Source organism: Sorghum bicolor, chromosome 3 (genome assembly GCF_000003195.3).
Source record: "Sorghum bicolor cultivar BTx623 chromosome 3, Sorghum_bicolor_NCBIv3, whole genome shotgun sequence".
In the NCBI taxonomy this organism is placed as follows: Eukaryota; Viridiplantae; Streptophyta; class Magnoliopsida; order Poales; family Poaceae; genus Sorghum; species Sorghum bicolor.
Genome location: NC_012872.2, coordinates 62,366,443 through 62,386,982, shown reverse-complemented (window position 1 = coordinate 62,386,982; position 20,540 = coordinate 62,366,443). Strand labels below are relative to the sequence as shown.

At 43.3% G+C, this 20,540-nt stretch overlaps 1 protein-coding gene across 1 annotated transcript; it reads left to right on the top strand.

Annotated features, from left to right (window-relative positions):
• Positions 11,675 to 17,083, top strand: LOC8075551 (lysM domain receptor-like kinase 3). The gene is made up of 11 exons (XM_021455270.1): positions 11,675 to 12,466; positions 13,468 to 13,542; positions 13,983 to 14,273; positions 14,512 to 14,657; positions 14,746 to 14,835; positions 14,937 to 15,042; positions 15,678 to 15,829; positions 15,917 to 16,014; positions 16,104 to 16,254; positions 16,426 to 16,533; positions 16,653 to 17,083. Exons 1-11 carry the CDS (start codon positions 11,821 to 11,823, stop codon positions 16,815 to 16,817), a joined length of 2,028 nt encoding a protein of 675 aa, XP_021310945.1. The 5' UTR covers positions 11,675 to 11,820; the 3' UTR covers positions 16,818 to 17,083.

Genomic DNA, 20,540 nt, shown 5'->3' with positions numbered 1-20,540 from the left:
CTTGGAATAAACATTAATGTTGCCATAAGCTATGAGGCTATGACCCGTTAACCAAGTTTTAATATGAGCAACAAAACACGCTAGTGCAACTCTCCTGAAAAAAAAAACTTTGGATCTTTCAAGTGGTCAGAACATGCTTACATGCATAGTAGCTTTCGACACTAATTAGTAAAGTTGTTATAGACCTATAATAGAACCCTCGTATTATCTAGGAAATTGCTTAATTTTCGAAGATGAATGCCCCCGAGTTGGTTTTATAGTTCAGTGCAGATGTTCACATAAATAGCCGAAAATTAGTAAGTTTGACAGCACATGATGACGAAGCATGCTTTTGATTGAATAGAGAGTAGTACGTCGCTTCCATGGTCCCATCCATCGCTAATCCAACCGTGCGGCCGGCCTTTGATCTAGTCATGTTAATCCGGCGGGTCACTTTCTAACTCTTTTCAAGTTTAGAATCTGTTACCCAGCACAGGAACTGAAAAGCACGGCAGTATATAACTAGTATCGCGTGCCGCGTAATTAATTTCGACAAAGAGCGGCCACCCACTCTCTGGTATCGATCTCCCTCTGATTACTCAAAGCTCACACACGCAAGCTCCACCTCATCGCCACCTTAATTACCTGCTTCGTCCTAAACGAACAAAAGTATCTGCAATGTGGTACGGTGCAGGTATGTAACAAAGAAACGTCTGTCCAAATTGACAGGTAGCCAAAAAATCACTTCTATATTCGCTGAGGTGTAGCTTGTTCACCACTTAGGGCATGTTTAGTTCCCAAATAATATAAAAAATTTACAACCCAAATCCTTTTGCCATATGAATTTTAAAATAGCAAATTCACAGATTGGTGTTTAGATGCATGCCAAATCTTTTAGGCCCTGTTTGGATGTAGTCGGATTCGTATCAATTCACATGTGTTGGGGTGTGTTGGAGTGGAACTTGAACTAAATTTCACCTCAATCCACTCCAACCCATGTGGATTGAGATGAATCCGACAACATCCAAACAAAGCCGTAGTCTGTAACAAACAAGTGTAAGAGCATACATGTCACCTAAGAATATTTTATACAGTTTTAGGCCTCATACCTCCCAAAACCTAAAAGTTTATAGGTATATATATTTTTGGCAACTTTACAGGTATTGTTTAGTTCCCAAATACAAAAAAAAGTTGTCCCAAACTCAATTTTTTTGACTTTTTGGAAGTAACTAAACAGGGCCTTAAACACGTAGCCCCTCCGACAGCCAACACCAACGTCGACCAAAAAATAGCTGTCGCACGGGTTTCACACGATCAAGCGGGAGCTGCTGTACAACTTTTCAACAGGAATGACGTGTTCGTGCTGCGCTGATTGCTGGCAGAGCTAGCTGGTCAAAACACCAGCCTGCGGTACAGCGGCAGCGCGGTACGCGGTAGCACGGCACGGCACCAGGGATGATGTGTTCGTGTTGTGCCGTTGTCGACTGTCCTTTGCACCCACCATCATGACAAACGCAACGGTGCACTAGCTCGCTCACGCAGACTCGGCAGATCGGATCACGCGCGGCGGAGATAGGAGAAAGATTCGCGCGGTCGTCGTCGCTCGATCTGTGTGGACTGCGCGGCAGAGTACGTCTATTGTCGCACGTCCGCAGCGGCAGTTGCGCGAAATGATGAGGCGCGCGGCGCGGTGCAGGCAGCCCGCAGCCGGGCACACACGGCCGATGGATGATTCAGCAAAGGCAGCCACGGCCAGGGGGCCGAATTGATGTGCACCGGACAATGCAGGGTTGGATTGCGATGCCAAACTGTGCAATTAGTTTCAATTTTTATCTATATTTAATACTCTATGTATACGTCTAAAGATTCGATGTGACGGAGAATCTGGAAAAAAAAATTTGAAAAATTTTTGGCAACTAAACAAGGCCCAGTTCGCATCGTCGGCCTCCTCAGCCCGCACGGTCAGGGGTCCGGTCCACCTGAGCCGCCTCCGATGCTCGCGCTGCCAACTGCCATGCAGCCGTGCATATACGCCTGCCTGCCTCTCAGCCTCTGCCTGCGTGATGTGGTGCCCCGTGCCCATGCATGCATGCGTACGTTGCCATGCATGCACGCGCCCTGATGCCGCCGGTGAAGCCTGGCCGCCTGGGCGGCGCTGTGCTGGTTCGGCACGGCAGTCGGCGTCGGCAAGGCATGCATGCAGCTTTTTTCCCCTGGCTCCTCCGGGACCGGGACAGCTGCGCCTGCGCACGTTTGCTTCGCCGTTTTCGTCGTGGCCCGTGCGGGGATTTGGCGGTTCCGCGGTGGAGTCCCGCCTGCCTGACGCCCCTGACCATGGCATGGCTGCCGCTGTGCAGGGGGCAGAGTTGACGGCAAGCTACCACAGTCCAACAAATCCGAATAGCACAAGACAACAACCTTTACCCTTCCTAAAAATTGCATCCTGAACTTTTTGAATTGAAAAATCTCGCTTCTTTCTAAGGAAAAAGGTTCTTAATCGTCAAAGTCCAAAGCAGATAAAATTCGTGGAGGCTCAGATCAAGTGATCAACAAACAACAGGAAACTCGACACACTCCGAAAACACTATGTTATTATCATGCATCACGCTGGTGGTGCTTGGAGGCTCATAAGGTTTAAATTCAACCACACACGCACACGCGCGTACGTGCAAGAAAGGTGAGAAGATTGAGCTTGTACTATATTCAGATAATAAGTCATGCACTTGTTGAACTATTCACAATGTGGGTATATGCGAATAAGGCATCTCTTAACGAAATGTGGACATGGTCATTGCCCTTATGTTATGTAAGCTACAACTGTCCAATGGCATCTGAATCCTCAGGACTAGTTTGAATTCAGACTGATTTGTGGTTCAAATACCCCCTATTCAGACAAGTCATTGGCCTTGTAATAACAATTCTTCAGATAGATCATGCACTTATTGAACAAATATTTTTGATGTCGCAGCACTTTCGAAAATAATTTTGGTGCAGAAAACTCTTGAGAGAAAAGATTTATATAAGAGGAGAGACTGAGAGAGCATGTTGAAATTAAAGAACCTACAATTGATGACTCTGTCCAAAAACCAATTGATGATTCCACATAACTTTTGATTCAAATGCTATATAATAAGATTACTAGAACATGATGAGGTAGCAAGAAGCAATCGTACCCGGTACCCCGACGCGTGCTTTTCCAATCTCGACGTCGTCGTGCGCGTTCGCGTTTCGTTCAATCATCATCATCCCTTGTCCACAATAGCCAAAGCGCCACTGCAGCCATCAGCTCCAGAAACTTTCTTGGACCGTCACGCGTCGCCACCTCCTCCCCACCAGCCGCTTCTTCCTGCTCGCCCTCGTCAACAAGCAGCAGCACCAGCCCCAGCGCGCCATCCGGGTAGTGGCCGGGCTCCTCCTCCTCGCCGTCGTCGTCCTCGACCTCGGGCAGCAGCAGCGCGCGTGAGCGAAACGCCCATAGCTTTACCGTAACGCGCCGTGTCAGGTGAGCTTCTTTGGGTATCGTCAGACCGTGAGCCTGCCGGAAATTCTTCCACCCCGGCCCCATGAACCGGTAGTGCTTGTCCCTCCATAACTTGCACGTCATCTCGTACTGCTGGCCCCGGCGATCGAACGCCGTCACAGACATGCCGCCCGAGGTCCTGACCCGGACCTTCTCGGCGTCCGTGAAGATCTGGGAGATCGGGCTCCGCCCGGACAACTGCAGCCGGTTCTGGTCGTCTCTGACGTCGGTCGAGTGCAGCCGCTTCATGTCGACGAAGCACGGGGCCGACGCGCGGATCTCGGACAAGCGGGCGAGCAGCACGTCGCTGAACTCGAAGCGATCATGGTCGTGGCATGCTCCCTTCGCCTTTCCCTCCGTCGTCGTCGTCGTCGTCGCCGCCGCCGCCGGCGGGGACGACGTTTCGCTCGCTTCCTCCTCATTGTCCTTGGCATGACTGCTTCCTGATCCTTGTCCTTGATCGTCGTCGTAGCTAGGGCATCGCCGCCGCTGTCCCTCGTGCTCCCTCCCTCTCATCACGTAATGCATTATTCTTTTCGCCGGGGGCTGGTACGACTCTTCTTCATTCTTGGCCTCCGCATCCATAGAGCTCGATGTGGTCGTAGTAGATGCAGACACTCAATCGCTATTGGCAGCTTGGGCTACAGCAAAATCAATACGGAGTACAACACAAGCACTGGTTGGAAATATCAAATATAGTTATAAGAGAAACCTTTTTCTTCGACGAGGTATCTGTCTATAACACAAATGAAGCCACAGGGTGGATGGTGGGTAGCATGATCGAAGTCTTAAAAGAAAAAGGGTCAGATCTCAAATTAGATTGGGCTTTCGTTGGATCTTCGGCCTCAGCAGGCCATCCTTATAGTTTGGGCCACAATTATTTGGGCATGTGACGCAAAAAGTCACTTTTACCTTGATGTTTTGATTTTTTCCTCCATGGTGGATAACAAAAACAAACATTTTACTCCATCAACTCTCAAATCGATAAAAAATCAAGCATTCAAGTTATTGCAAGATTACAAGCGGTTTAGCTGAAAGGAAATCTCACGCGAAAAATATTTTAGGACATTTTACCCGTAACCACTTGTTGAAACTGGCATGAATGCAACAAACCTTTTCAAATGCACAATTAATGACCTAGACTCAACAACTTTGTTGACGTGCTGCACCCGGAGTTCCGTACTGGTTCAATTACAAGAGATTTTCCTTCCACTTTTCTACTACAGGGTACGGCCCTGTTTAGATTGGAGATGAAAATCATTTTAGGTGTCACATCGGATGTGTCGGAAGAATATCGAGAGGAGTTTTTAGAAACTAATAAAAAAACAAATTACATATCTCGTCAGGAAACTGCAAGACAAATTTATTAAGCATAATTAATCTGCCATCAACACATGTGGGTTACTGTAGCACTTAAGGCGAATCATGGAGTAACTAGACTTAAAAGATTCGTCTCGCGATTTTCAACTAAACTGTGTAATTAGTTTATTTTTTATCTATATTTAATGTTTCATACATGTGTCCAAAGATTCGATGAGCTGGATGAAAAAATTTTGGGTGACAAACTAAATAGGGCCTAAAGCATAGGACAACAGACAAGATGGCATTTGGGCGTGGTGGGCCTTAAGTCCCGACCGTGCCTAGCCCATCCGCATTATTGCACGAGTGTTGGTCGCGTTCATGAAACATGTCATGTTCGCAAAAATATGGTTAACTTTTTACATGATGGAAAGTTCCATCGTCAAACCTATTAAAAAAAGAGACATCAGACTACCAAATTACAACTTAAGAAGCAAACAAAAGAGAGTTTGATATTGTTGACCGATACGAAATTTAAAAGGCCATCGATGGAAATTAATAAAGCAGATAACTGCATTGCTCTAGTTTTTAAAAATTGGCACGTCGAAAATCTTTATGGTCATCAGTACGCTGCAATAGAGCCTAAAATAGGAGTTAGTGCATCCCTATAAAAAGTAGCAGCAAAAACGTTTTGTTTAGCTATACTGTTATACTGTTGAATATAAAATCATTTCTTCTAAGCCAAATTGCTTAGGAAATTGCTGCGGCGCCTCTCAATAACAAAATGTAAGATTCCGACCCCCCTTACATTAGAGGTGCTCTTTGCCGAGTATCGAACGTTTGGCCTAGTATAATTTGTCGAATACTTAGCAAAGATGCAATTTGCCGAGTGTCGTCCTCGGCAAAGAGAAGCACACAACAAAATTGGTTTGCCTAGTGCTAGACACTCAGCAAAACTCGGCGCTCGACAAAGCAGCCGTTTGCCTAGTGTTCATCACTCGGCAAATCAGACGTTTGCCTAGTGTCCGGCACTAGACAAAGTTAGGCACTCGACAGACACTTGACAAAGTTACATTTTGCCTAGTATTTGATCTTTACACTAGCTAAAGTTAACAGTTTGTCTAGTGTTTTATCTTGACACTAGGCAAAGTTAATATTTTTTTAGTGTTTTTTTTGGACACTTGGTAATTTTTTTAATTTATGGCCTCCAAGATAACCTTGACTCTATGTGAAAGTTTGATACCTTTCTCAATCTATTTACTATATTTAGTTAATTTACCTCATTTAATTAAATTTTTAGAGAATCTTTGTCGAGTGCTTTTTTGTCATTTGTCAAGTGCCGTAGATACTAGACAAAACGACGATTCCAATAGTGTTACTTCGACCAAAAATTAAATAAGTGATTTGTACTCTACGAAGATTGAATGCCTAAAACAAAGGAACACGTGCATAATGGCACTTAAAAAATTGTATTGGATATACTCACTGACTTGCTACAAAAGCAGCTCAGTTACTATCTTTCTTAGCTAAATTATTCTTGTTAAGGAGGACCCCTCTTTTAAAGTACTACCACATAAAAAATTTACTATTTTGAGAGAGAGATATATTTCAAATACCAAATTTCCTTTATATTCATAACTCCGTTATCGACAGCTTTCGTAGACCGTTCTATGCCGTGGTATTTCGCGCTGTTAGGGACGCACGTACATGCACGGTGCACAGTCGAGTGGAACTAAAAGCAAGGTTAATAATACCGTCAAGTATGAGCTATAAGTTAAGAGCAAGATCAATAATAGAGCCAAGTGTTTGGCTATAAGTCAAGATTAGAGCTAAGTTATACAATAAGTTGTCTCATACTTATCTATCTTCTTCATATCAGCATTAGCTTGGTTATAAGGGCACTCCCAATACTAGAAACTACACATAGTTTCTATACCTATTAAATTTTATAGATACTATCTATAGAAACTATGGTCCCAATGGATAGTTTTTATAGAATATTTTTTTATCCAATCACATTCATTCTCTCTCTATTCTCAACCAATAATATCACTTCATGTCTTGGATTTCGTATGGTTTCTAACTTAGACCCAGTTTCTATGATTTCTGCTCTCTCTTCAATAACTATCTTGCCACATCACCAAAATGCTTAGGTGGCACTACAATTAATGTCTATAGAAACCATGATAGTTTCTGCATTGGGAGTGCTCTAAGGACAATCTCAATATATAGTTTTATGGTACAATTACTAAGATTATAAACTAGGTAACCGAGCCATATAAGTTTCATAGGGATGAAACTCCTCTCTCATCTACTCCCTCCGTCTACGAAAGAGTCAATTTTTAGAGTTGTCATAAGTCAAACTTTTTAAACTTTGACCAAATTTCTAGAAAAAATGCTAAGATTTATAGTATCAAATTAGTATTAATAGATTCATCATAGAATATATTTTCATATAATGTGTATTTTATATTATAAATGTTGTTACTCTTTTCTATAAAGTTAGTCAAACTTTAAAAAATTTGACTGGCACGGATTCTAGAAATTGATTCTTTCGTGGACGGAGGGAGTAATGAAACTCCTTCATTTAATGACCCTATAATATACGTAACACTCTTATTGAAACTAGTCTAAGCCTATTATTATTATTATACTTGCTCTGTACGGCCGTCCTCGCGTTGCGTAGCTGTGCCCGCAATACTGTCGGGCGTCGTCCTTCAGCTTCAGGCGCGCGCTCGTGATCGAATCGCGCCTCCCCGTTGCCTCGTCGGGCGTCGATCTCGCCAAGCCGAAGCCGTCCTGCGCCCTGCACGGCGGCTGGTAGCGGTAGTCGGTAGAATAGGGCATTCTTTAGTTCACCCAGAAAAAACCAATTTTTTTTTAAGATTTTCTGTCACATCGAATCTTACGCCACATGTATGAAGTATTAAATATAGACAAAAATAAAAACTAATTACGCAGTTTACTTGTAAATCACGAGGTGCATCTTTTAAGCCTAGTTACTCTATAATTAGATAATGTTTGTCAAATAAAAACGAAATTGCTAGATTTCCTAAAACGTTTTCGGAACTAAACACCGGAACGAGTGCGTGCGTGGGCGCAGCGGCGGGCATCACGCCGCCCGTGAAAGCGTGGCACGCGTACGGGGACACGCTGGCTGTTGGCGTGGTCCGCGCCGGGGAAGCGGGCGAGTGCCCGCGCGGTGTGCAGTCTTCGGGCTGTTTGGTTGCTAGCCACAATTTACCACATTTTACCTTAGGCAAGTTTGACCAAGTTGGTAAGTGTTTGGTTCACAACTAAGCTTAGGCATGATTCTTTTGGGCTCCACATGTCATAAAGTTAAAAAGTGTGGCAAGATTTCTTTAGGCATGGCAAAGTGTGGCAACCAATTTGTTAGCCACACTTTTTGTGGCTTACCACACTTGCCTAAAGTTAGTTGTGGTAGATGGTGGCTAGCAACCAAACATCCCCTTCATCCGGTAATCCAGGAACACTCTCGGCTCGGCAGCTAGGCGGGCGGCAGCAACGGACATCGCAGGCCTTTGCGGCCATAGCCCATAGGTCCGCCGTCCGCGACAGCCCACAGCCCACAGGTTGTACGACGAAGCTAGCTAGCAAACTGGGGACGACGTGCGGGCGCCGCAAAATATGGCGTCTACTAGGTCTCTAGAAGCATGTGGCATCTCCGCATCTGCCCTGCCCCGGGCGCGGGGGTGGGTTGGGGGGGGGGGGTGCGGGCATGACCATGAGATGCACTGTGCACAGTGAAGTTGCCGTTGGTTCCATAGTTTGTCGTCAATTTCCATCAGGTTTATTTGTCCAATCTTTGGCATCGGGTTGTAGCTCATTAGTCAGGACTCCTACTTTTTCCATCAGTGCGCCACAAGTTGCAATCCAGTCATAGTGCCCAACACTGGCCCTGGCGTCGTACGTGTACGTACCCCTCACTTGGATACGTTGTTATCCACCAAAATCTCAATCCATGTGGCATACTAAACTAAAGCTGCTGCTTCCACATGATCCACATCCGCTCTCAGTGCCGCCTATATAGGCACCTACCATTTGGGTACTACAGTAGTATGTACTCGTACAATCCACCTAATCCGTTGAAATATTCGGACATCAAGTACACGCCAGTAGGTGCCTACTCGATCGCCGTATAGAAACACCAAGCCAAGGCCCAAAGCTGGTGCCCGCGCCAGCTGCGCACGCACGCGAGCTGCTGCTTTTAGCTTCTGGGAGTCGTTAAGCCCCGTTTAGTTGCTTCGATAAAGTTTACCGCCTGTCAACAAAGCTATACTAGCAAGCAGATCTCTGATCGAGGGATCGAGCGAAAATATGTGGCCGCGCGCGTACGGACCGCACTGAAAAACCCTCAAAATATCCAGCCTTTTGGCCCCAGCATGTAGCGATTGCCAGCGGCGAGAGCGGGAGTGGCGTGGCAGCGGGCGGCTGCGGCTCCACCTCGTCGTCGTCGCTGCCGTGGAGTGGATTTGGAGCCAGCCCTGTCGCTGTCGGCCACGGGCCACCCCACGTGCGGGGCCTTTCGGACGCACCCGGCCCGGGCCCAGCCGTTTTATCTGGCGACGTCCAGCTACCCCGTGCTCCTGCCGTGCTCGCCTAGTTAATGCTGCTGGAACCGTGAAAAAGATTTGCTGGTGTACTCCCTCCATCCAAAATAACGATCCTGTACATCTCACCCCTCTGAGAAGTTAATTGTTTCAGAGTCCTTTTTAATTGATTATAGAATATACTTAATAAAGTAACGTTAAATAAATTTGACTATGAACATTTGACGTATTTCATTCAATCTAGAAAAAGGAGGCGTTTTACAAAATGTTTTTTTTACAGGAGCTCTAGCTTCTTTAGATAGGTACTGTAGCTTTTTCACATAACTGAGCCGGAGGTGTATCTTAGGAGCTAGAGCCTGCTAAAGATGCGTACCACATTGTAGGGGAAAAATGACGTGATTTCCATCCTGCCATAAAATTGGACCCAGGCGCAAGCGCGACAATGGCTACCGACGTGTGGTGGGCAGTGAAACTGTCAGTGAGCAGGAGGCAATAGCGCAACCATGGCCTTTTTCCTGTAGTAGTCCATGCAGTGTGTGAGTGTGTCAATCTATCACAGGCTCACAACATGGCACTTTGAGGATGTGGCATCATCGGGTGCTTTTGGACTGCTAACCATTTTAAAGGCTATAAATACTGTCCAAGGGACACATGACAGGGGCTCGTTAATTGTGCGGTACCGGATTGGGCACCTATTATAGCAACGCTCTCATTGTTTTTGTGGTGCATGCCTTGATCCTCGCACGAATAATTTGTTATTCCGACATTGCCCCTAAGGTCATTCTCAGCGTTGGTGGGAGTTTTATCAAACTTTCATTTTATAGCCATTTTGATGACGTGGCAATATTTGTAAAAAGAAAAAAAAACTTTATAAGGATAAAATTCTCTTAGTATGAACTTTCTATGAGTCATGAAATGAAATGTCCATGAAATCATATAATGAAACTTTTCACTTAGAGCATGTGTTTCATCCATATTTATTTTTATCCTATATGACATGTCGGTCATGAAACAACACTACGAATATTCTTATTGAGACTAGTCTAGAGTGTGCATCGAGGGTTTCTTAACGCATTCACGTTTTCCCTCTCCGGTCCATCGCCTAGAGTGCACCGTCGTTGTACAGGTAATAAGGCGTCGTTTGAATCTAAAGGGGTTCTGAGAATCTAGATAAAAAAGAATTCCAATAGTGGATTTTGAGTGAGTTTAATTCCTCTAAAATCTATGTTGTTTGGATGAGATATTATGATTGTGCGATTTTTCTACTGCTAGATTCTCAAAATCTGAAAGATTCAAATGGGGCCTAAGTTTTACCTTCAAGAATGATCCATATATGTACCATATAATTGTACCTTCAAGAATGGGTGTTAGGTGAGCCACGTACATACCAAATAATTTGCACTAACTCCATCTGGTAACCAACCTAATGATGTTTTGTTTTAAACTTGACTAAATGTAGAGAAAAAGTCAACATTTATGACACCAAATATCAATACATAATATTGTAACATTGCTTCTCTAACAATGTTTTTTTGCTATTTGCTATATCGATATTTTATATTTTTCTCAACCTAACCTCTTATGGGATTTTCCTTAGTGTCGGTAGTACTATGTTTCTAGAGAAAAGCCCCTCGTATGTAATTTTTTTGCCGTAGAGGTGTAATCCTCATTTCCATGTGGCACTCTCATCAATCCTCACTATCACCAACCATCACCATTACAAATTGTTGCCTTGTTCCCATATCACCTACCAATATTTTGTATTTGATGATTATTGCACAACAGTTGTATGTGTTTGCTGTGTAGCAATCACTTGTGCGCAAGCTTATTGAACGGAATAATTTGTAGTGCTTGTCAAGTACTAAAATAGTACCATCCTCTGTCCAAATTATACTTGTTTATTTTGTTTTTTTCTAAGTATATAGGTCTGTGTGTCTAGGTATATAATAAAAAAGTTGTATATTTAGAAATATGAAAACAATCTATAATTTTTTTTGACAACAAACAATCTATAAATTAGAATGGATCAATGGAGTGAGTACTAAAATTCAAGTGCCTCAAAGCACTCGAGTGAATTTATCTTTTTCCGTTTGATATTTGCATTACTATTAAACAGGCAGTTCATCCACGGACAAGCAAAAGGGAAAATGACAGACAGGGGCATTAAGGTAAATCCGACAGTGCCATACTGCCATCCTCTCCCCTGGCCCGGCGGCCCGGCGCCCGCGCGAACCGCGATTGCCCTTCGCCTCGTGGGCTCGTGGCCGTGCGCGCTAATTATAACCGCGTTCTGTTACTAGCGGCGTCCCGTTTCCCCAGCCGACCACGCGAAGCATCCAGCGTTGCTCAACTCTGTTCGCCACTGCCCGCGGCCAGTCTGCCTGCCACCCTCCATGCCCATGCCCCACCACCACCTCGTCGCCTCGAGGCCAGAACCCTAGGCAGCCCCCAATGCCGCCCCACCGCCTCCTTCCGCTCCTCCTCCTCCTCCTGCTCCTCGGCCTCGGCGTCTCCGGCGCCGCCGCTGCCGGGGAGAACGCCACGTCGGCGGCGCTCGCCTGCTCCGAGCTCTCGCGCGTCTGCACGGCCTTCCTCGCCTTCCCGGCCGCCGGCGCGGGGGCCGCCAATGCCACGCTGCTCGAGTCCATGTTCGACGCTGCGCCGGGGGACCTCACGGCCGACGCCGCGGCCAGCCCGGGGTACGCCTTCGTGCGTAAGAACTGCTCCTGCCTCCCGTCCCGCACCTACCTCGCCAACACCACCTACACCATCCCCTCCTCCGCGACGGCCTCCTCTCCCAATGCCACCGCCGCCGATGTCGCGGCCGCGGCGTACGCGGGCCTCGCCGTGCCGCCGCCTGGTGGGGCGGCGCAGCGGCCGCCGCGACCGGGGGCGGTTGTGGCGCTCCACCTGCTCTGTGGCTGCTCGTCCGGGCCCTGGAACTACCTTCTCAGCTACGTCGGCGTCGAGGGGGACACGGTGGAATCGCTGTCGAGTAGGTTCGGGACGAGCATGGATGCCATCGAGGCTGCCAATGCCATGGCCGGCCCCGACCCCATCACCGCGGGGAAGGTGTACTACATCCCACTCAACTCAGGTCAGTGATACCAATGTCTGCGATCATTTGGGACAAGTCGATCAAATGTTTCTCTCTTTGTTCAATTCGCTGTGATAAGATTGGTAGTTCCTTCCGTCTCAAAGTTTGTTGGGTTGTTGCAATTGCAAGCATGGATCTCTAATTAATTGCTCGTTTATGAAGTACGGATCCTCTGGATTTATTGGTCTGGGCTTGTGAGGCGTACCACGACATTCACGTTTTACATCTTGTGACAGCTCTGGAAATTACCAATTGTCCCAGGACCATGCTGTGGACATGGTGAACTATCGTGTCAAAATTGTACGCCAAATGTGTTCTTTAGCGAAGTGGCAGGTACTCCTTGTCCAATGATCAGCTGCGACTCAGCTTGTTGTTGTTGGACATCAGTGGGTCTAAACAAGTTCCTGAAAATTGCTACCACCACAGACTAGTATAACTAACTTCATTAGTTTGAAGTTACATACTAAATGGAGTAAAATAGTCTCTTACTGGTCTGGTAGCAGCATTTTGTAGTGTGCTTTTATGTAGTTCTAGGTTGGCACAAGGAGGTACATGTGACATTGAGTGATTGCACTAACACATGCCCTGCACCTAATCTTCATTAAGAATCGAACCCAGTTACATGCATACTATGTAGTAGTTGAGATATATAATAGCAGTAATATAATACATTAAATTTCTCACTCTGTGCTGCTCTGTGCCCTGTTCTCCAGCATTTGATTGCCGAGCCTCCCAATAATATCCAATGTCAACTTTCTTGGTCAGCTGAAGCCTATGATCTATTTTTCCTACATCCTGGTGTTAGCTTTTCTTTACCACTGTTATTATTCTTGTTCACACAATTCTTTTTCTTCTTGCAATGTTTAAAAGGAAACCTTACTTTGTGTAATCCTTTTTTATATATTTTCTTGTAAATTTCCATCTAATGTTTGTAATAGACTTGTTTGTGGAAGAGTTCCTTAATGACTACTCCATCCTCATTGTCCTGTACCAATTTGCAGTTCCTGGACAGGCGTATGTTACACTACCTGCTCCTCCTGCTCCTGCCCCAGCGCCAACAGATTACACATTGTCAGGTTGCTGTTCTTATTTATAACTCGTTTTGTAATGTTCTGAGTAGGTAGTCATTGTGAGTGATAATTTAATACTGACCTGAAACATATTTTCAGGTAGTTGTTACAATTTCAATTCATCTGTTGATGTTTTGGTTTACTTAGCCATTCCATGATTTTGTGGTAATACAGTATGCTGTATTTTCTGGGTAACCTTTAGGCAAGCTGGATGTTGTTTGAGAATAATCAGTGACAATCTGACAGAGTTATTTACATTATGCATATTCCACCTTTTTTTTTTGCTTATTTTATTTCGATTTCCTTTCAGTTAGTCACTCTTTTTATGGTTTCTCTGCAAAGTATCATCATTGAAAAATGTCAGTTTTGGTACCGAGGATTATATACAATTAACAATATTCTTGTTATGATAATCTAACAAAGTGTCCTCTGGCATACAACTGCAGAGACACAAGATCACCATTTGACCAAATTTCCTTATGGATGGGTTATTGGTAGCATGGGAGTTGCACTTGCTTTAATTGCTATTGCTGTCCTTGCACTTGTCCTATGGAAATTCTTTGGATATAATCCCCAAGATCCTAATAATCAGGGAAAGAGTCCAGACCGACATAAGTTTCAACTCCTTAAGAGTGGTAGTTTCTGTTATGGTTCTGGAAGATACTTGTGTTGCCAATTTGGAAATGCAAAGCCAACAAGAGCGGATGGTGGTGATCATCATATCAATGTACCCAAAGGTCAGTTTACTGTTTGTTAACCATTCCCATAAAAAGGAGCACAAGTAACTGCTCTCAAGCCTACACTTGTTCTGTAGGTGGACCCAGTAGTTTCTTGAAATAGGATATAGTGGAAATTTGAATTGAGATACATGGCAACAAATTCACAATTAGTATTAAATTAATACCAGCACAAATTAGCTACTGTTATTTTTATTTTGCTTCTTTCAGTTATAACTGATTCAAGCCTCCAAAACAGGCGTGGCAGCAGACGTATTTGATAGGGAGAAGCCTATTGTGTTTACGTACGAAGAAATACTCACATCAACTGACTCATTTTCTGATGCAAATCTTCTTGGTCATGGTACATATGGTTCTGTCTATTATGGTGTCCTCCGAGACCAGGTCCAACATCGAAGCTGCCCACTTGTATGCATAATATTCCTTGTCATTGTGTCATTGCCTTCTCAATAATAAAAAATGTTGTCTACAGGAGGTTGCGATAAAGAGAATGATGGCCACTAAAACAAAAGAATTCATAGTGGAGATGAAAGTTCTTTGTAAGGTTCATCATGCTAGTCTGGTACGGTATTTTATTGCTTATCACAAAATCCTAGTATAAGTTCATTTATTGCTGTTCCATGTTTACTGAACTTTCATTGTGTGACCCATGTTTTCTCAAAGGTAGAATTGATTGGCTATGCAGCAAGTAAGGATGAGCTTTTCCTGGTTTATGAGTACTCTCAAAATGGTTCGCTCAAAAATCATCTACATGATCCTGAAAGCAAGGGTATACCCTCATCTGACACTTGATTTCTGAAAGATTTTCTTGCTCTTAGATATGGCTTTCAGCTTTATAAAGTAGTAACATGTTCATAAGCTGTTCAGTTTATTAGGACTTGGAAACCCCCGTGTCAAACAATTTACAATAAATTTCACGTCACGTTTACTGGTTTCAGAACATTGTATTACCACTTACCAGTGTTTCAATCAAAAGTCTCCAGGCTCTAGGCGAACATTATACTTCCACCTAGCACCTAGACCACCTAGGGAGTGAAATGTTCTCCAGGAGGCAAGGAATGAAGGAGGGGACTGGGGAGCACGCTTTATGTGAATATTTACATCTTGCATAAATCAAATGACATGTTAAAAGAAAAGAGTGGGCCACAATGTTTGTTGTCCAAAACTCTAGATTCATAGCAAGAATGACACTCTTTTTGGGTTGGAGGGTGTCTGCGCTATGCTATGGGCAGCCTTGGACCGCCAAGTACTGCCTAGGGATCACCTAAGAACACGTAATTCTATTTGTCCTCGGTAGTTCTGGACTCATATTTTATGCCTCACTTGGTACTATGCTACCATTTGTTTGAACACCTAATTATGCTACCTCAACAGGATTTACCATTGTTGATTTTTTTCTTCCAGGGTGTTCATCACTTTCATGGATCTTTAGGGTCCAAATTGCACTTGATGCTGCTAGAGGACTAGAATACATTCATGAGCACACCAAAGATCATTATGTTCATAGAGACATTAAATCAAGTAATATCTTGCTTGATGGTTCCTTCAGAGCGAAGGTTAAGTGATTTAAATTATTTGGTTCCCTTTTTCTTGCATCAACTAAATAAGTAATACCTTGTGTATTGCATCTTCTGCCTTTACAGATTTCAGATTTTGGCCTTGCAAAACTTGTAGTGAAATCCAGTGATGCAGAGGCTTCTGTCACTAAGGTTGTTGGAACTTTTGGTTATCTGGCCCCTGAGTAAGTGCATATTTGCTGTGAATGTTTTAGTTAAAAGCAAACTCTGTCTCTAACTATGGCATGGTAACAATCTTTCATTGATCTTTTAGATACCTGCGGGATGGCCTGGCAACTACAAAGAGTGATGTCTATGCTTTTGGTGTGGTACTTTTTGAGTTAATATCTGGAAAGGAGGCGATTACAAGAGCTGAAGGAATGGGTGCAAGCTCAAACTCTGAAAGACGCTCACTGGCATCAGTTGTAAGTTTTCAGTTCAGTGTTAGTTGACTTTCTAATGTTGTACCATAGGCTTTACCATTATCTTACCATTGAAGTGGCATAGAACTTCTGTTGAACTTTGTTCAAGTTTCTAATTTATTTGTTTTTATTTACTGCAAAAGTCTTAAGCAGCTTTGGTTTTGTACTGCACAGATGTTAACTGCTCTAAGGAAATGTCCTAATTCAACGTATATGGGGAACCTGAAAGACTGCATTGACCATAATCTAAGGGATCTGTATCCTCATGACTGTGCGTACAAGGTATGAACTTTAAACTCATGTACTTCTTGCAGTGACAAGGATTTTCCTAGTTATCTTGCCAGCCCATTTTGCGGCACCTTTGCTCGTCGTTCTGAACCCCCTAAAATGCTTCTCCTAAGATGGCCATGCTAGCGAAACAGTGCGTGGACGAAGACCCTGTTCTACGGCCGGACATGAAGCAGGTGGTGATCACGCTCTCTCAAATACTGCTGTCTTCTATCGAGTGGGAGGCAACACAGGCTGGGAACAGCCAAGTGTTCAGTGGTCTTGTGGCGGGGAGGTGATCTGGTCACACTAGCCTGTGATGCTGCTGTACATGCTCTTCAGTGATCTAGTCACCTGATGCACCGGGGGCATATATTCGCCTATGGCCCTCCTCTTTATATCTTACTGGTCCTTTGTCCAGTTGAGCGATTTTTAGGTTTTTTTGAGTTCTGAGAGAATACCTACCAGAGTGCAATATATTTCTTGGTGGGTGGTACAGTATGTAGCTACATATGTATACAAGAATCTACCTTGCAATGCAATGTCACCATGAGTCATTTCGTTTGTTCTGCTGCTGCTATGCCCTGACTTGTGTTTGTAGCGCAAGTTCAGCAGCAGCGACTGCAACATGTACTTGTGTATTGTGGGTTCTTGGACCCTCTTATCACGTTGGTAAGTTGCCAAATCAGAAATATTCTAAGAGCAGTTCTAACCAAGAAACTATAGAGTAGTTTTATACTTCAATGCTATATAAATACTATTATACAAACTATATTCACAATAGATAGTTCTACAAAATATTTGCTTTGTCAATCCATTTTCTTTTCACTCCTATTATCTACCTATCACAGATTTTTATATCTTAATTCTCATGTAGACATTTTATAGCAAAAACATTTCCTTCTCTTTCGTAATTTCAATATTGTATGACCAATTTTACTTGCTTTTTTTTTTAGCAAAAGAGTCGGTCTTCAGGGCATAAGAAGTACAGACTCCATCAGGAGGCGAAATAAACCAAACATATCTTCCTACCAAAAAAATAACATAGCTTCTAGCTAAACAATGAGCACCAAAATGGAGGTTCTGCCTAAGGACGGCAGCGGGTCGGTTTTGGTTCGGATATCCGCGGGTTTCGGGTCCAGCGGTTTTGGTTTTGGTGGTAGTTTTTCGTCCACAGTTTTCGGGTTCGGGGCCCCGAAACCTTTCGGGTTTGGTTTTCCACCCGTGGATATCCAATGGATATCCGAAATAAATCATTTGGAATTAATATTTATATTTTATAATATGATAATAATAATTTATTTACTTAGATTATTAAATTTATTCAAAGTTAACTCATGAAAATATTTATTATTTGTTACATCTTGTTTATATATGTGAATATGTGTCTATATATCCACGGGTTTTGGATAATCATTCGGGTTTCGGGTATCCGTTCGAGTTTCGGGTATCCGCGGGTTTGGTTTTGGTGCTGAATTTCCACCCGAATCGGTTTTGGTTTTGGTTTCGGGTTTCGACTTCGGGTTTCGGTTTTGGGTGCACGGAGACTCCACCCGATCCAAACCTGACCCGTTGCCATCTTTAGTTCTGCCCTCATGAATGAACTCCACTCTTGTGAATCTATCCTTCCTGCTCTTGATCTCTTGAATGTTAGGGCCATGCGTCCCAAATCCTTGTCCATGGATGCTCCTTACTTTGACATAGTCCCTCGCCACCTGAAAAGTTTGGAGACCTTTTTTTTTTGGTGACAAGGAACAAGCAGACTTATATTAAAAGCAACAAGAAGGTGCAAAGATGTGTACATTGATGTACAGATAGCAGAGCCTGAAGGAGAGAGCAGAGAGAGCCACATGCTGATCTATTACATGTATGAGCTAACTCTGTAACTGTTGAGGCCTGGGCTTGTTTAGCTAAAGTATCTGCCGTAGAGTTGAAGGTTATGTTAATCTTGAATAGATGGGCCTCCATAGATCCTGGCGATGTTAGCATACATCTGGGTGTATGGTTTCATCCTCCAATGAGAGAGGTGGTCCTGATTATCTTTGTGAAGGAACTGCACCAATTGTTGTGAATCGGAAAAGAATGTGCATGAAGAGATTTGCATTGCTTGAACTATCTTAGCTCCTAATGCTAGTGCTGCAGCTTCGCCTTCAGTTCTGCATTTTGGCTCTGACGTAGATGGATTGTGCTGGTTGTACCTGAAAATTGAGAATGAAAATACCCAGACCAGCAATAGAGGTGGCCGAGGAATTGGAGTATGGCGTCGTTGAAACATCCACATAGCACCTTGATCCTTGGAGAGCTACTGGGTTGGAACATATATGTGGATTGCTTCCCAAATTAGTGTTTGGTTCTGCAAGATAGAAGAATTCATACCTGAAGGCTGAGCAAAAGCAACCGAGACTTGGGGAGGGTTAAGCTGTGCATGCTCAAGTAACCTGCTGTTGCTCTATGGACCTGGTTTGAAGTCCATTCTTTCGTGCGAAAATGGTAGTCATTTCTGGATTTCCAGATGTACCACAGAGTAATGAGAATTTTGCAAAGTAGTAAATCAGGTGTGACATCTGTGATAATCATTTGAAGGATATGCTGTATTCCATCTTCTTCCTGTGGTAAGGATGCCGTGTTGAGCGAGGGGTTAGATGAGAACCAAACCTATGTAGGAAGAGCACAATGAAAGAAGAGATGAGAATCAGTTTCAATTATGTTGCATTTGTTATAAGTAGTGTTGCCATTGGTGGAGAATCTTGTAGTGCGTTCAGCCGTGGCAAGTGCCCTTCGAATAAGTCTCCAAGTGAAGGTTTTGATAATAGGAGGAATGGGCTTAGAATGCAAGACTCTACAATTAAACCGGCTAAAACCAAGCCCTCACGGCACGCCAGCACCCCAACAATTTCTGCGTTAGTGCATCCCTCCAAAGCCAGCACCGATGCTACAGAAAGCCAATTTTACTTAGGGGATGTTTAGTTCCTATAAAATATAAAATATAAAATACTAACTACTTTAGAATGATGGAATACAAAATATTAAAATTTTCAGAGTCGTGTTTAGTTTCATCCAGAATACAGAATTTATTATCCTAAATGTATAGTTTCATTCACTAGTTTTGGTAATATGCAAAGAAAGATGGTTTTAAATAAACTCAGCTTCTTCTATCTCCTCTAAAAATGATGCTATATCATAAAAAAACACCTATGGTCTTGTTTAGTTCACTTCAAAACCCAAAAACTTTTCAAGATTCACCGTCACATCGAATCTTGCGGCGCATACATAAAACATTAAATATAGATAAAAACAATAACTAATTGTACAGTTTACATGTAATTTGTAAGACAAATCTTTTAAACCTAGTTAGTCTATGGTCGGACAATACTTACCAAATAAAATTGAAAGTGCTACAATACCCAAAAACTTTTTATTCCCTCAACTAAATAAGGCCTATGTGTAACCAAACTCATGAAATTTTCACTCACTACCTAGCATGTTGTGAGACCTAAATCACCTTTTAAACAAGGTCAACGGTCCAGCCAAAGTGAAACAGACGTACTCCCTCCCAAAATAGATAACATTATGAGATTCATGTCGATCAAATTTTCTCAACTTTAATTAAATTTATTGAAAATACGTTAAATATTTATATTTCTAAACAAATTTATTATAAAAATATATTTAATGATCTATATACTAATTATATATTATAAATATAAATATTATTTAATACATAATTGATTAAATTTAAAATATTGACTTTTCGAGAAATGAGGATGACATCTATTTTGAGACTAAAGAGCTAGTGGTAGCACCACCCTGTAGCGTTGGTGACGCGCTCACAACAATCACAAGTATCACGTCAGTGTAACTGTAAAACCGGGAACGGAGCACGCTCCCTGCTCACAGTATGAAGTGAAAACCGTGGAGCACGAACGCGGACGGATCCACACGGCGATTTCCTTTTCAAAAGAAGAAGAAAGAAGGTACCGCGATTTGCAACTAAAACAGTCCAGATCAAGTCGCCGGCGTGC